At 32.6% G+C, this 18,440-nt stretch overlaps 1 protein-coding gene across 1 annotated transcript in view; it reads right to left on the bottom strand.

Moving 5' to 3' along the window:
- Positions 1-18,440, bottom strand: part of Zcwpw2 (zinc finger CW-type and PWWP domain containing 2) — a 125,282-nt gene that overhangs the window by 37,330 nt on the left and 69,512 nt on the right. The window contains exon 4 of the mRNA XM_026405334.2: positions 10,963-11,077. Within this exon, the coding sequence (XP_026261119.1) occupies positions 10,963-11,077 (115 nt within the window). The remainder of the gene's footprint in view (positions 1-10,962; positions 11,078-18,440) is intronic.

The following is an 18,440-nucleotide window of genomic DNA, read 5'->3' as shown; positions in this document are numbered from 1 at the left end:
ACAATTCTTAGATCCCTCTGAGAAGTAAAATGACTTTACTTCATATGGCACACCTGTCCTACAAAATTTGGAGAAATACACAAATACAGAGAATCATTACTTACTTGAGATCTCCATGGAAACTGTACATGGATAGGAAAACTTGAACTTGAACTGATATATTGCTGGAAGCTCAGTATGGACAAACCTGAATGATAAAAACTCCAGTCATGAAAAATAGGTGGAGAGTTTGGAACACTTTTGTGAGTTTTTCCTCCAGGAGGTCCACCACATTCTCACTGTGTAGCACAGAGAAAATTCTCCCAGGAGTTTAGCAGGATGAGGAGGAAATGTGCCAGAGCACATTTGGGTTAAAGCACACTTGGGTTCAATCCCCACTACCAATAAAGAAAATTTAAAAAAAAACAGTGGATCTTATTATAATTAAAAGATAGAAATATCAATCCTGACAAATAATTAAAACTGAACAAGGCCTATCCTCAAATGAAACTCTCTAACATACTGTTTTTTTTTTTTTTTTTCACAGCCTAACTAACCTGAGGGAAGCAAATGCCCAATCCCAGCCCCTTCGGGTTGTTCTTTATCACCTAAACAGGTGAAGAAAAAGAATGAAAAAAAAAAGAAAAAAGAAAAGAGAGAGACAGAAGAGAATTAAGAAAAAAAGAAACATAAAGTTCATAGCCTAGAAATGAGACCTAATCATGGGACTATAGAATGTTTCCCCTCCCCTCATGCCTTAGCATTGTACTAGTACAGGATTATGATTATAGTTCCTATTACTCAAAGACATCATGCTCATCTTTCAATAAAAATTATAAGGCATATTAAGAGGCAAAATGAACAAATTGAAGAGACAGAGAAGCATCAGAACTGGATCAGATTTGGTAGGAATAGTGTAATCATCAGATTGTGAATTTAAGCCAATTATAGTTAATATATAAAAAGCAGATGACATGCAAGAACTGGTGGGTAATACAAGCAAAGAGATGGCAATTCTAAGAAAGAATAAAAAAATGCTGGAGGATCAAAAGAAATGGAAGAACGCTTCTGATGAGCTAATGAACAAACTAGACACAGCTGAAGAAAGAAACTCTGAACTTGAGGATATATTAATAGAAACTACAAACACTGAAAATCAAAAATAAAAGAGGCAAAAAAAGAGAGAGGAAAGAATATTGAAGTATGAGACAACTAGAAACGTGCAAAAGTGTAATTTGTACATAACAGGAGTACTAGAAGAAAAATGAGAGGCAGGAAAGAAATGATTTGAAAAACAATTTCACAGAATTTCCCCTAAAATAATATCTGGCACCAAATACAGATCCAAAAACTCAGAGAAATTCTGAGCAAGATAAGTGCTAACAAATCTACACTTAGTGTTATTTATGTTAAAATACAGGAAATTAAAGAAGAAAAAATTCTTGAGTGATTCAGAAGAGAAAAAAACCCACCTTACCCATAAAGAAGCAAAGGTGAAAATTATAACTAACTTCTCCTCAGAAACCACATAAGCAATAAGAGAGTGAATAAAGTGTTGGTGGAAAAAATCAGCCTAAAATTCAATATCATATTGAAAAATCCTTTAAAAGCAAAGAAATAAAGACTTCTGTGAATGAACAAAAATTAAGGTATTTCTTTTTCTGGTAGACCTGCCATATGAGAAATATTAAAAGAACTCAGATCTATGTTTAAAAAAAACAGAGAATGAATGGTGGAGGTCAAATAAAAAAACTTTTATTTTTCTTAATTTATCTAATAACAACGTATTCAAAATATTAAAAATAATAATACATTTGGCTATTTATACTCACGTACATATCTTCTGTGTATGTTTATATACGAATATACATATGATTCCATATGCTTATATGTAAGCAAAATGAATGCCAGTAATGATTCATGGCCCGAGAGGGAAGAATTAGGAATATTTTGTTACTATAAGGTGTTTTCACTAGTCATATAGGAGTACAGTGACTTGTAAGTGAACTTGACCTAGTTATAAATGCATACTGCAAACTCTAAAGCAACTACTACAAGTTTTCAAAAAAGTATAATTGTTGAATGTAAAGGGAACAAAATCATACAAAATGCATAATTAAAACCACAAAAAGGCAAAAAGAATGGAAGACAAAAATAGCAACAAAGAATAAAGGCAACAAATAGAAAATAGCAACAAATATGGTAGATGGTAGTTCCACTATATATTAATATGTTTAATCATATTAAGCATCAATGGCCTACATGCACAGTTAAAAGAAAGATATATCATACTAACACAATGAAAAAAAAGTAGGAGTAGCAATATTAATTTCAGATAGAGTAAATTTCTAATCAAGGAAAGTTGTTAGTAATAAACAGAGCATTATAGAAGAGGTCAGCACTCCAAAAAGACATAACAACACTTCATGTGTATGCACTGAACAAAAGACAAATCTCATAAAGCTGAAAGGATAAAAAATTATCCCAGTATTATACCTTGAGACTTCAATTCCCCTCTATCAGAAACGGGCAAATCTAGAAGGCATAGCACCCTCAGTCAACTGTATATATTTTACATTGATAGATACTTCATACAACAACTGTATAAGATACATTCTTATGTTCATATGGAATGTTCACTAAAACAAATCACATTCTGGACCACAAACAAATCTTAAAAATTTTAAAGAAATAAAATGATGTCTGTTCCTAGACCACAATGGAATTAAACTAGAAGTCAATGGCAAAAAGACAGCTTACACATCCCAAAATACTTGAAGATTAAACAACATACTTCTAAATAGCACATGGATCAAAGAAAAAATCTCAAGAGAAAAACTAAAAAAAAAGAATTTTTTTTTGTACCAGTGATTTTGAACACAGGGGCATTATAGTTCTGAGACACATCCCTAGCCCTTTATAGTTTTTGAAACAGCGCTTTGCTAAGTTGCTTAGGACCTCACTAAGTTGCTGAAGCTGGCTTTTAATGTGAGATCCTCCTGCCTTAGCCTCCTGAGCCACTGGATTACAGGTGAGTGCCACTGCACCTGACTTAAAAGACATTTTGAACTAAATGAAAATTAAATGTAAGTTATCAAAATTTCTGGTATGCAAAATAGAGTTGTAGACCAATAGTACAAAATAGAGGACACTGAGATAAACCCACATAGATACACTTATCTCATACTAGTAAAGGGTACCAAAAACATACATTGGAGAAAAGATAGCCTCTCAACAAATGGTGCTAGGAAAACTGGAAATCCATATATACCAAAATGAAATTAAACCCCTATTTTTCACTGTGTACAAAACTCAACTCAAAGTGGATCAGTGACCTAGGAATTAGACCAGAGACACTACACCTAATAGAAGATAAAGTAGGCCCAAATCTTCATCATGTTGGATTAGGTCCCAAGTTCCTTAACTAGACTCCTAAATCACAATTAATAAATGAGATAGTTTTAAACTGAAAAGCTTTTTCTCTGCAAAAGAAACAATCAGTAAGGAAAATAGAGAGCCTACAGAATGGGAGCAATTTTTTTTTTTTTAGAGAGAGAGAGAATTTTTTAATATTTATTTTTTAGTTTTTGGTGGACACAACATCTTTTTTATTTTATTTTTATGTGATGCTGAGGATAGAACCCAGAGCCCCGTGCATGCCAGGTGAGCACGTTACTGCTTGAGCCACATCCCCAGCCCCGGGAGCAAATTTTTACCACATGCAAATCAGAGAACTAATTTCCAGGATATGTAAAAAACTCAAAAACCTTAACACTAAAAAAACAAATAACCCAATCAATAACCAGGTAAGGAATTGAACAGATACTTCTCTGAGGAAGATATACAATAGAGCAATGAATATATGAAAAAATGTTCAACATCTCTAGCAATTACAGAAATACAAATCAAAATTACTCTAAGAGTTCATCTAACTCCAGTCAGAATGGCAGTTATTAAGAATAGAAGTAACAATTAAGTGTTGGTGAGGATGTGGGGCAAAAGGCACACTCATACATTGCTGGTGGGACTGCAAATTGGTGCAACCAATCTGGAAAGCAGTATGGAGATTCCTTAGAAAACTGGGAATGGACCTACCATTTGACCAGCTATCCAACTCCTTGGTTTATACCCAAAGGACTTAAAAACAGCACACTAAAGTGACATGGCCACATCAATGTTTACAGCAGCACAATTCACAATAGCTAAATTGTGGAACCGACCTAGATGTCCTCCAATAGATAAATGGATAAAGAAACTATGTAAATATACACAATGGCATATTACTTAGCATTAAAAGAGAACAAAACCATGGCAATTGCAGGTAAATGGATGGAGCTGGAGAATATCATTCTAAGTAAAGTAAACTAATTCCCAAAAACCAAAGGCCAAATGTTTTCTCTGATAAGTGGATGCTGATCCATAATGGGGTGGTGGGGGAGCATGGGAGGAATGGAGGAATTTTGGATAGGGCAAAGGGGAGGGAGGGGAAGGAGGAGGCATGTGGGTAAGAAAGATAGTGGAATGAGATGGACATCATTACCCTAGGTACATGTATGAAGACACGAATGGTGTGATTCTACTTTGTGTACAACAAGAGAAATGAAAAAATTCGGTTCATTTTTGTATAATGAATTGAAATGCATTTGGTGTTATGAATAACAAATTAGGACAAATAGATTAATTAATCAATTTTAAAAAGTTCTGGGATGCAGCAAAACCAGTTCTCGGAAGGAAATTTACAGTAATGAATGCATACGTAGCAGAGAGGAAGAAAGTTCTAAAACCAATAACTAAGCATCTCATTTAGGAAACTGGAAAAAGAAAAGCAGATTAAATCTAAATTAAGCAAAAAATAATAAATGAAGAAATAGCATAAATCAAGTAGTTTAAAAACAGGAAGTAAATAGAAAAAGTCAACAGAGCCAAGAGATAGTTCTTTGAAAGATCAATATAATCAATAAGACTCCACTGAGGCTAACTACAAACAAACAACAAAAGGAAAAGAAAAAGACACAAATTATAACACTGGAAATGAAAGAAGGTGACATCTTTTCAGTTACCATTGACATTAAAAGGATAATAAAGAAATTTTATAAACACAGATTCTATGTCCATAAATTTGATAACATATTTAAATGAATCACTTTCATGAAAGATGCACTTGGCGAAAACTCTCACAAGAAAAATCAGCAAATTTTAATGGATCCACATATATTAAAGAAACTGAATAAATATAATAACACTCCAAAATAAAAAGCACAAAGCTCAAATGGTTTCATTGGTAATTTTACCAAATATTTGAGAAAGAAATTATGTATACGAACTCAGGAGACAGATGTAGAGGAAATATTTCTTACCTCATTCAATGAGGCCAGTTCTTTACTAATACCAAAAAACAGATAAATATCCTGGAAGGATAGAAAACTATAGACCAATATTGCTTATGAACATAGATACAAAAATACTTAATGAAACAAAATATTAGCAAATCAAATTCAATAATGTAAAAGAAATAATACATCATGATCAAGTGAGACTTATCCCAAGGATGCAATTTGAAATTAAATTAATATAATCCAACACAAAGAAAAACCATCACATGATCTTATCAGTAGATGGGAGGAAAGCAACTGACAAAAATCCAACACCATTCAGTATAAAAATCTTAGCAAACTAAGAGAGGATCTTACTCAACTTGATCAAGAACATATTTTAAAACATCTAAGGCTAATATCTCATTTAATAATTACAAACTAGAAGATTTCCTGTGAAGATCAAGGACAATCAAAAAATGTTCCCTCAAACCACTTTTTAAAAACATTGTGATGGAGTTTCTAGCTAATGAAATAAGACAAAGGCAATAAAACAAAGTTTTCAAATAAAAAATAAAATTGTGTTTGTACATACATGTTTGATTGTCTATAAAACATACAAAAGAATTAAAACAAAACCTCCTGGAACTAATAAATGATCATAGCCAAGTTATAGGATAATCTCATGTAAAAGTAAGTCCCTTTTGTATACACCTACAACAAATAAGTGGAATTTGAAATTAAAAGACATTATCATTTACATAAATATTCCCAAAATGAAATGCTTTGGCAAAAATCCAATGAACTATGTACAATATCTAAAGGAAAACTACAAAACTCTGAAGAAATAATAATAATTATAATAATGATAATGATGATGAAGAAATACGGACTGGGGATGCAGCTCAATTGGTAGAGAACTTGCTTGGCAGGCAAGAAACCCTGGTTTTGATCCCCAGCACCATAAAATCATCATCATCATCATCATCATCATGACATTATATGTTCATGATTAGAAAAACAACATTGTTATGATGTTAATTGTTCTTAACTTGATTTATGGATGATACAATTCCAAACAAAAGTGTCAGCAATTTATTTTGTGGATATCAGTTAACTGATTATAAGGTTAAATGGAGAGAAAAAAAGACCAAAATAACCAACATATTTTTGAAGATAAAAAAAGTTGGAGAACTGGTATTACCCAACTTCAAGACTTACTATAAAGCTAAAGGAATCAAAATAGTTTGATACTGATAAAAGATTACATAAATAAATGAAACAGAAGGGAGTCCAGTAGCAGACCTACATAAAGATAGCAGATACTTGACAAAAGAGCAAAGGCAATACAATATAGCAAAAACATAGTCTTTTCAAGAAATAGTATCAGAATAACTGGACATTTACATGCAAAAAAATATTAATATAGACATGGATCTTATACCCTTCACAAAAATTAATCTCAAATAGGTTCTAAAACTTAATATAAAATGCAAACTATAAAATTCCTAGTACACAGCCAATACATTTTGATCTGAATGTCCCCCAAAGGCCCATGTGTTGAAGGGTAATGCTTTAGGAGATGTGGCCTTGTGGAAAGTCTTTACATTACTGGAGATGCCCTCAAAGAAGTTTGTGGGACCTTGGCCATTTCCTTTTTCCATTTCTTTTGCTTCCAGGCCATAAGGCAAGTACTTTACTCTAGAACATGTTCCCTGTCATTGTTCCTTCGGGTGCTAATGATATGTCAATGTGGATTAATCAATTACAACAAATGAACTATGTGTTGTGAGAATTTGAGTGAGGAGGCTGTGTGTGGTAACTTCAGAAAATATATGGGAGCTGTATGTACCTTCTACTCACTTTTCTGTGGACCCAGACTGTCTATTTTTTTAAAGTGGATAATACTAGCAAAAAAAAAAAAAAAAAAAAAAACAACTAGAGATAAGCACATCCACTCAAAAAGGTATCTCATGAAAGACCTAAAGCGATTGGGTCCACTTGATATCTATTGGAACCTCTAAAACTGTAAGCCAAAATTAAAAAAAAAAAAAAAAAAAAAACTTTACTCCGTATAAGTTAACTATGTCAGGTATTTTGTTACAGTGACAGAAAGCTAACTAATACAATAAGAAGAAAATCTAGATGATCTTGGACATGGCAATGACATTTTAAATACAATATAAAAGGCATGGTCCATGAAAGAAATGATAAACTCAACTTCAAAATTAAAAACATCTGCTCTGGAAAATACTCGAAATAAAAGAGAATAAAATCATGGCATTTGCAGGTAAATGGATGGCACTGGAGAAGATAATGCTAAGTGAAGTTAGCCAATCCCCCCCAAAACAAATGTCAAATGTTTTCTCTGATATAAGGAGGCTGACTAATAGTAGGGTAGGGAGGGAGAGCATGGGAGGAATTAATGAATTCTAGATAGGGCAGAGGGGTGGGAGGCAAAGGGAGTGGGCAGGGGATTAGCAAGGATGGTGGAATGTGATAGACATCATCATCCAAAGTACATGTATGAAAACATGAATTGGTGTCAACATACTTTATATACAACCAGAGATATGAAAAATTGTGCTGTATACATGTAATAAGAATTGTAATGCATTCTGCTGTCATTTATGTTTTTTAAATTAATAAAAAAAGATAATGAAAAGACCTTCTGTAGAATGGAGAAAATGTTTACAAAATGCATACCTGATAAAGGGCTAGTATTCAAAATATGCTAAGAACTATTTATTTATTTATTTATTTATTTAGGTACCAGGTATTTGACTCACGGGCACTTATTTATTTATTTTTATTTTGAAAGAGGGTCTTATTAAGTTGCTGAAGGATTCCCTACATTGCTGAAGCTGACCTTAAACTCGAGCTATTCGTGTCCTAGCTTCTCAAACTGCTGAGATTATAGGTTTGCACCAGCATCCTCAGCTAAAAGTACTCTTAAAACTCTAAGAAAATGAACAATTTATTAAAAATTGTGCAAAAGATCTGAATAGATTCCTCACCAAAGAAAATATAAAGATGGCAAATAAACATATGAAGGGATATTCAACACTATATGTAATTGTAAATTAAACAGTAAGAAAATGCTACATACCTATAAGAATGGCTAAAACCCCCAAAAAACTGACAACACGAAATTATGGTGAAGATGTGAAACAATAAGATCTCTCATTTATTGCTGATGGAAATGCAATGTGGTACAGCCACTTTAGAAAGCAGTATAATGATTTCTTATAAAACTAAGCATATTCTCATCATTTGATCAGGAATCATGCTTCTTGGCATTTTCCAAAAGGGACTGAAAACTTATGCTGACACAAAAACTTGTGCTTTAATGTTTACAGTATATTTATTCATATCTGACAAAACTTGGACGCAATTAAGATGTTCTTAAGAGGTTGAATGATAAACTATAGTACATATAAGCAATGGAATATTAGTCAGTACTAAAATTAAGTGAGCTATAAAAACCATGTAAAGACATGGAGGAAACATAAATGCATGTTACTATGTGAAAGAAGCCATATGAAAAGGCTACATACTTAAGTCTAACTATATGACATTTTGGAAAAGGCAAAACTATGGAGATAGTAACAAAAGTATCAGTGATTGTTGAGAGTTAGTGGGATTAAAATACTATTATAAAAATACTATTATATTTTTAAAAATACTATTTTTTAAAAATACTATTATAATGAATGTTCCTATAAAAAGTTTTCAAGCCCCACTAAAAGAATTACCAAGTTGGAGCAATAGTTAATTCAAGAACAACAACAAAAAAGAGCAACTAAATCATGTAGACAGAACTTTGAAATTTGTTATAGTCTGATTGAATCTTATTTACATATTATTTAATGATCCTGCATATTTCAACAAGGAAAGACTTGTATCAGACATCAGAGTGTGCCAATTTCTGTAGAGTACAAAGAATACGAGCTAAATATTAGTAGAATTATTTCTGTGTTAGAACAAGCAATTGTTAGGTGAAGAAATCCTCAAATTTGCTGGAATGAAAAAAATGAGTTGTCTCTAAGGTACTCATCTTTTGTGAAATATCTTATTAATGGCTAATTATCTCTCAAAAGTAACTTTTGAACACATAAGAAGTCAAATACTGTACCAGAATCCACACTGTATGCTAAGTAGACCAAAGGATTAAATTGATTATTTTAGAGATAGTGACTCTGAGTGAGCTTGCTATAGTAAAGATGGAACTCCTAGATATCTGTTCATGTTCCCCAACTCTAGCCACCCAGAGGACAAAAATGAAAGTATTTCAGCTTATGGCTCCCAAGAATCATACTAAATTTTACAAATTCTGCATGCAGAAATCATCAAACTTTCATCAAGAAAATGAGCTACTACTAAAAAAATCAAACAAAAAATATGCCTCCTCAGGATCTTGGAATAGAAAAATGCCAAAGGACATAAGGCAGAAGTAGCCTGGCACACACCTTGGCCAAGATATATTTCCAAAACTTATTGTGAGAGCAAGTGTATTGTGAGTGGGAGATAGATGTAATATAACTTTAAAGTAAATGACTATATTACTTAAAGGTATTAATGGTTAAAAATATTTCAAGACCTATTGTAGTTAAACAAGATAACTGTATATAGTCTGTGCAAGACACAAAATTGTATTTGTGACAATAGAGTAAGTTCAACTTTTATTGCTAATAAACACAGACATTATATTTTCAGCACAAGGAATAAAATTGCATTTGTAGCAATAAATGTCTCTTCTCCTGGTTTCAGAATAAACCTGTGTGGTGTGCTTATCATTCTTTTTCCATTCTTTTCAAATCTACTTATTGTCTTTAAAACCTAAATTTAAGTGGATGGGTTATATTTAAACTTTTTCTCAAGTAAAATATTTTCATATAAATTAATTGAAAATATACATAAAACTTTTCCAAAGGAGAAAATAATCACTATTTCTTTGAAATTTAGTCATCACTGAAGGCCAGATCCTCCCACAGAGCAATCTTTTTTAGAAATAAAGGTAATAAAGAAAGAAGGGGCCTTGTGAAACATAAAAATTATGATCACTAAGTTAAAAAAAATTACAACATATTTAAGTTTATTGAAAATTATCATTTTTATGTGACAATCATAATCTTTTAGACTTAATATGTGTTATATCTATTATAATCTTTCTAATGAATTAGGTTAAGAAATAAACCATGACATTTATGATTCAAGAGAATTTTCTTTGAAATAGATTTTTGCTTAATTATAATAGTTCATCTTTTATTCCTGGCTTGAATTTACTTAAAAATAAAACATTTTCAAAATACTATGTTCTGAAAAAATATACACATCCAAGTAAAATTATCATATCAGAAGTAAGTTTTAAAGCTATGGTTTCTAATTTTGAATTATTTATATTGGTTTTGAAATATATAAGAGGACCTACATAGATAAAAAGATAACCAGAAGCATTAATTACAATCCCAGTATTTAATAGAATATATTTTTGTCATCAAAAGTAGCTTCCAAGGACAAAATACATGCTATTAATTAATGCAAAATTATTTTCCAATGGACACAGACATAGTATCTCCCTATAAAGATACAGAGACTTTAAAATGTGTAAATATTTTAAATAAATAAATAAATCCTTCTTTGGGGTGGTAAAAACAAAAAACTCATATACCCTGCTTTGATAGGCAGCACATTTCCAGTCTTTGCTCATGAGAATATCCATAGAATAGGTATGCTTCTTGAAGTGCACTTTTATACCACTTCTTTTTATTTGTACATTTTCCTGGCTAGAAAATACAAAAAAAAAATAAGATATATTTTTAAATATGTAATTTCATTTTAAAATCCAAACTTACCTATTGAGCTGGAAGTAAATCTACTTTGAGCATTGTATAATATATTACTCAGACTTTGGTCTGTGATTGTTGCTTTATGACTTAACAGTTTAGTGCAGTTGTAGGAATTTTGCAAGCTAATAGTCAAAAGGGTCAGATGCTTAGCTCACTGAGCTTATATTATGATTCATCTTATATTTAGAACGTTTCTTAAACTTTTTGTGCCTGGTTATCTGGAAAATGTGAATATTAATAATATGTGCACCATAAACTTCCATGAAACTTATGTAATAGGTAATAGTTTTTTAGGATATAAGAACCAAAAAAGGATTGCAATGAAGGTATAGCACATTTTCTACATGCTTACTTAGTTCTTTAGAAAATGAAGAATCCATGGGTTAAAGCTGACTATAAATATTATCTAATCAAATAATTTTTCCACACTTTAAAGGTTTCCATGTTTTTTGTTACAATTTATAAAATGCATGCCACCTTTTTTTTTTGGAAAATTTTACCATCATAAAAACATGGATATTCATTCATATTTGCCACCTATGTATAAAGATCATAACTTTATCTCAGACATAGAACATAATTCACCCTTTACATAGAAATATAAATTCCTATAGCATCCATATTCAATTTATAGAATGAAACTAAATATAAAGCTCTTCTCAAATGCCACCAATATTCTTGGAATCCCCAAATTAATATTAACTATCTACTCCTATTGCAGTTATTATTTCATTTAATAGTGTTTTACATTATGATTTGTATTATAGCTATTTGTGCTCATGACTGTCACCATCATACAATGAACAACCTACAAAGATAAAGGAAATAAATAATATTTCATCTTTGTAACTTCTACAGTACTCATTTGCTTAACACCTCATTGCATAATATAAAAGCATTCAGAAAGTGATTGCTACTTTTGTTTTGGATGTTGATTAATTTTATATAATTAATTAATTTTATATACAGTAAAACAATATTATCAAATAAAAGTACACCTTTGTACACAGGATCTACAAATTTCATTCATTAAGGTATTTCTTAGTAAAAAGATATAGGCAGATTCAATTTATTGAAACTGGAAATTTTAAATTACTTTTAAGAATATCTAGCCAGGTACAGTGGCACACACCTGTAATCCTAGTAGCTCAGGAGGCTGAGGCAGGAGGATTGAGAGTTCAAAGCTAGCCTCAGTAACTTATTGAGGCACTAAGCAACTCAATGAGACTCTGTCTCTAAAGGGCTGGGTGGGGATGTGGCTCAGTTGTTATGTGCCCCTAAGATCAATCTCTGGTACCCCCCCTCCCCTCCAAAAAAGAAAAAAAAAGATTATCTAAGCTAGCTTTTGCATATTTGAGGTACTTCTACAATTCCAATGTTTTCATGATTTTAAGTAAGAAATTATAGTGAAAAATCACCTAAAGCTTACATGGCACTAAACAGTTGCTACTAGGTGGGTATGGTTCACATCTGTAATCCTAGACTTAGGAGGCTGAGGTAAAAGGATTGCTGCCGCAGTCTGGCTGGGCACAAAATCACGAGCCACTCAAGCAGGAACAAACTTTGTTTCCAAAACTCCCGTGAATGCCATGCATGTGGCCTTCTCCTGGGACACACTACCAACAGGAAATCCCTCCTCTGGAATTCCCTCCTACCGCATTTCCCCAACCATTGGGAACTCTCCAGGAGTCCCAGAGCTCCAAAGTGGCAGTCCCAAAGTAGCAGTCCAAGGGGACAGCAGGGGTCTAATCTCCAATTGAATGCACATCTTAACATAATCATTATCATCTCAATGGCTTGCTAGAGTCACCTTTCAACCAAAAATGCCATATGTCATTCCTACTTGGCTATGGCTCTCAGCAGATTGCAAGTTTAAGGCCAGCCTAGGCAAAGTAGGGAGACCCTCAACAACTCAAGGAGACCCTGTCTGTAAATTAAAAAAATAAGGAAGGAAGGAAGGAAGGAAGGAAGGAAGGAAGGAAGGAAGGCGGGCTTGGGATGTAAGCTCAGTTGGGTAAAGTGCTCCTTGGTGAGAAGTGGTGGGAGAGATGCTATACCTATGGGTATAGTATTAAAAAGTGGTTTTTTCCCCCTAAGAAAAATCAATGTGATATAGCCCAAATAAATTTGAGTGAGTTAAGGGAACTGAAAGCTTTGTTTAAAACTTCCCTGGGAACCTTTAAGAACATATTGGTTGATATGTGCCACCTAGTGGTAATACAAATGAACACTTTCAGGGAACTCAAAAAGTTCTATTTTATAAAGAATTTCGAATACCAGATTAGGCTCAACTGTGCATTTTAAATTTTTGAAGTAGGTTTTTTTTTTTTTTTAAATTCAAGAAGTCACTGGTTCAAATTCTAATAGTATGTAATGTGCCTGCCTTCCCATCCTGGATACTGTTTATCACAAAGGCAAACATAATTAACAGTTTCCTTTGTATTCTTCCAGAGATACTGTATGTATTTACAATCATTTAAATAATTTGTATGAACATACATTTTAGAAGGACATGAATATTTATATTTTTTAAAAAATTTCTTACAGATTGCTTATTGATTCAATATATGTTGTATATTCAAGGTCTATCATTGAAAAAATGCATAAAACTTACATTCTAGCGTGTAAGGACAAACAACCTACTACAAGCATAACAAATGAGTAAAAGCTATAAGAGGTGTTAAGTACTATGTAATAAAGACAAGACAAAACAAGAGTGATCACAAATGCTGAGGGATAAGCAATAGAGTGGTCAGGATAAATCACTGAAAAGGTAATATTTTAGTGAAGACCTGAAGGGGACTGGGGAGTTAGCTATTTAGCTATGCAAGGAAAGAGCATTTCAGGCAAAAAAAAAAAAAATCCCCTATCGTTAATGCACATAAATCCAGTTTGAGTGGATGAATTACATAGAGGGAGAGTAATAGGGAATGATGTCAGAAAATTAGTAAGGGCCAGATCATGGAGGTCCTTGTAGGCTGCTATTACTACTATTACTTTGAGCAAAGGAGATGTTATTGTAGTGTTATAATCAGAATAATAACATTTGATTTTGTCTAATGTTTTAAAATAATTATTTTCGTTGCATTGATGAGGATAGAGTGTACAGGTAAAAGTGGAGAAGCAGGACAGGTAGTTAGAAGTCACTGCAATAATCCAGGCAAGAAATGATGATGATGTGGATTAATGAAGTAGCAACTCCTGTGGTGAAAAGTTTTAGGATTCTGGATGTAATTTGACCAAAAGTAATTACTGGACCAACCAAAATCTAGTATGAAAGAAAGTGAGGAAGATTCGAGGGCTTTTAGGCTGACTGAGTAAAAGGTTGAAAACTGCTATACATTCAGATGGGGTAGGCTCAAAAAAGTGAGAAAGACGAGGAGTTTCGGCATGCCAAGTACAAGATGTCTCATAGTCATGTCCATAAGAAGGATAACTATGACATCCAAATGGAGATATCAAATATCAATTGGATAAGGAAATTCATGAGAGAGAATTAATATAAAATTTGGTAATCTCTTTCTCTACACATACATGGAGAAAGGGAGAGGGGAGAAAGAGACAGAGGGAGAGAGAAATTGTCAGTACTTAAAGAATGACAACCAAAGGAATGAGGAAACAGATGTACACATACATGTACCCGCATACAAGATACATAGGTACACTATTTGACAAATATCCTAGTTTTTTGTTTGTTTGTTTTGATAACAGAGATTAAACCCAGGGATGCTTAACAACTGAGCCATGTCTCCAGCCCTTTTAATTTTTTTTTTTTTTTGAGACAGGGTCTTGCTAAGTTACTTAGGGTCTCACCAAGTTGCTGAGACTGGCTTTGAACTTGCAATCCTTCTGCCTCAGTCTCCCAAATCACTGGGATTACAGATATGTCTCCACTGTGCCTGGAAACAATGCCCTAGTGATGAACATTTAGGTTGTTTCTAACATTAGGCAATTTGAAACAATGCTTCAATGAAAATTTTATCCATATGATATTTTGCCCATTTGAGAGTCTATTAAAGGATACATTTTTAGACATTAAATAGCCAGATTTAATGTATGCATATTTTAAATTTTAGAAGCTACTGTGAAATTACTCTTGAATGAGGAGGTTGCAATCTATGATGCCACATACAATATATTTCCTTACATCCTGGAGAATACTTCTGTTTCAAGTTTTTAGATATGTGATACACTTTTTAAGGAAAAATAATAATTTCTTTCTATGATCATTTTCATTTCTTTAATTTGGACAATGTTTCATTATTTTTAAAAGCAACTTATATTTTCCTTTCTAAGGAATGACTGTTCAAGTACTCCGTTAAGATCTATAATGGTATTTTTCTTATTGATTTGTAAAAGATTTTTACACATTAAAGGGATTGGCCCTTTGCTTTAAATGTTACAATTATTTTCCTGTTTATAGTTTATCTTTTAGTACTTCTGATTTTTCTTTTTGTACATTGAAACCTTTCATTTTTCTAGAACTAAATATGGATATATGTATGATTTATAATTCCAAATTCATTTTTCTCAAGAAAGCTATTTGTACCCACACCATTTACAAACAAAACCATTTTACTTTTTTCTTATTTACTTATTTATTTAAGTATTTAAAGATGGGGTCTAGCTACATAGCCCAATCTGATGTCAAATTCCTGGGCTCAAGTAATCCTCCTACCTCAACCTCCTGAGTAGTTAGAACAATAGGCCCAAAATACTGGGCCCAGCTTTTACTAAATATGACCTCGCCCATAACTGTTCTTCCAAATACTTTTATTTGTAGACTCCATTGTTCTATCAATCTGTCAAATCACTGTTAGTAAAAAAAATTTTTTTTAACTATTGAAGCTTTAAATCCAAGTCCTTGTCCATGCTAGGCAAGCACTCTACCACTGAATTCCAACCCTGGCACTTTTTAAATTTTTTGTTGTGATAGGGTCTTCTAAGTTGCTGACATTGGCCTTGAACTTGTGAACTTCCTGCCTCAGCTTCCCACATAGCTGGGATTACAGATGTGGAACACACTGATAACTTCTTAACAGTTTTTCTATTATTTATAACAACTTTGTTTAAAACAGTTTTTCATTTGAGTTCCATGGGTTTCCCAGGTATATAATCATCTGCTAATAATGTAATCTTTTTCTTCCTTTCCTATCTATGCATGTTTGCTTCTTTCTTTGGATAATTATATTAGCAAGTAGGACAATTTTAAATAGTCATATTAATTCAACTTATTTTTAAAAATCCTATATTTCCCCCTAAACAGCAAATTTTCCTCTATATAAAATATTCAGTCAAATGAGTTCATGTAGTCCTTTAAGACATATTGAACTGATTCACATTTATTTGAGTCATTCCACAGAAGCTACCAAAAAAAGTTTGCAATCATCTTCATAAACGTAGCTCTTTATGGCATTTGCTGATAAATGGATGGAGTTGGAGAATATCTTGCTAAGTGAAATAAGTCAATCCCAAAAACAAAGTTTTCTCTAATATGCAGATGCTAATTCACAATAAGGCAGGGAGCCCTAAGGAAGAACAGAGTTACTTTAGATTAGTTAGAGAAGAGTGAAGGGAAGGGAGGGGAGAGGCTGTGGGGATAGGATAGCAGAATGAACGACATTATTACTTTATGTATATATATATATATATACATATATGACTGCATCACCAATGTGATTCTGCAACATGTAAATCAGAAAAATTAGAAATTATATCCCATCTATGTATGACATATCAAAGTGCATGAATGCATTCTACTGTCATGTATAACTAAATAAAGCAAATAAAAAAATTTTAAAAAGCATAGCTCTTTAAAACATTACAATAACCTTTCAATTGAAATATGCCAAGGAATTACCTCTGGGATGACGAGAAATAAGCAGAGTCAGTATCTCACTAAGCATAATAGATTCATTCCCTATACTAATTACTAGGATAAAGTTTTTCATGAATGAATATCATGCATAAATGATTTACAGTGTTAAATGATTAACACTGAAAAACAGTACAATTTTAAAATACTATAGTATTTAATGAAATAAATGTTCAACTTGAAAATTTATATTCTGAAAACAAAGTAAGCAAACAATGATATTTTATAAATAAATCCAAACTAAGGCAAAAACTACCTTTAAAAAATTCGAAAACATTTACATTTACCTTTCCAGCCAGAAGTTAATTAGATAATTCAGTTCAGATTTGAAAAAGAATTGTTTAAAGTCAAATACTATTCAAAATAGGAATGTAAAAAATATATTTCTACTCAATTTTTCAAATAGAATCTAGATGTTTTTTAATCTTTTGCTAATATTTTCAACAGGCTGTATGACTTTTCCGCTAATATCCAAGTAATGAAACACCCTCTGGTTATTTTTAGTCCCCCAAAATTAAAAAAAGAAAATGTCCACTGCATGTAAGAGACAGAATTCCAAATTTCCACTCAAGTTAAAGCTCCTGTGCTCCAAAAACTAGAGGTAAACTTTAGGCTGCAAAGTGGTTCTCCTTGTCCTTGTGCTTTTCCTTCTCCCATCACATTTTCTGTGTTCTCTGGGGTTGAAAGATATGTATAGAACAGAAAACAAATTTTTAAAAAACATTTGTTTGTCTGCTGTTAGGGCAAGGTGGAGTTAGTTGGTGCTTTCAGGGCTATAAAGTATTTTTTATTGTAGGGTGCTTTGTGGATTTTCTGAGAATTCTGTCTCCCAACCAGATACATTTGACTGAAGCTCCCTTGAGAGGGCAATGCCTTTCTTTCAGGTGGTTGATTTCAGTGCATATTGCATTACCAGTTTTCTGCATCTTTCTGCTTAGCCTGCATGGGGACAGGAAGCTCTCTTAAGTGTACACCCTTTTAAGATGACCTCTGACTATTCCCAGGTATGCATCATTGCCTCTGAAAACAGTGGAAATGTTTGCCATTCTCAGTGGCCCCCATGCTTCTTTAGTTGTAATGAACAGAAACTCTCACCTTGTAAATTTCTCAAGGGGTAAATGAATACAAGTATGCTGTATTGTTTAAGCTCCAGGATACATGATTCACTAAGCATTCAAAATTAAAAGCAAGAACTAAAACAAAAACAAAAATACAACAACTCTTGTATTACACATGAAATGAAGGAAAATTACCATCATTCCTTTCCCTAACGTGGGGAAGGAAGAGATGTAGAAAAATTCCACAGCACACTGACATTTTCCTTTAAGAAATTCCTGTACGTTCACATCTGACTTTTATATCTTTATGTAAATTGCCAGGCACGTTTTTGGCACCTCCTCTGTAAGTCCTGCGTACACAATTTTG

The sequence above is a fragment of the Urocitellus parryii genome, chromosome 3, assembly GCF_045843805.1.
Source record: "Urocitellus parryii isolate mUroPar1 chromosome 3, mUroPar1.hap1, whole genome shotgun sequence".
NCBI lineage: Eukaryota > Metazoa > Chordata > Mammalia > Rodentia > Sciuridae > Urocitellus > Urocitellus parryii.
Note: the sequence above shows the minus strand (reverse complement) of the source record. Positions and strands in the feature narration are given on the sequence as shown.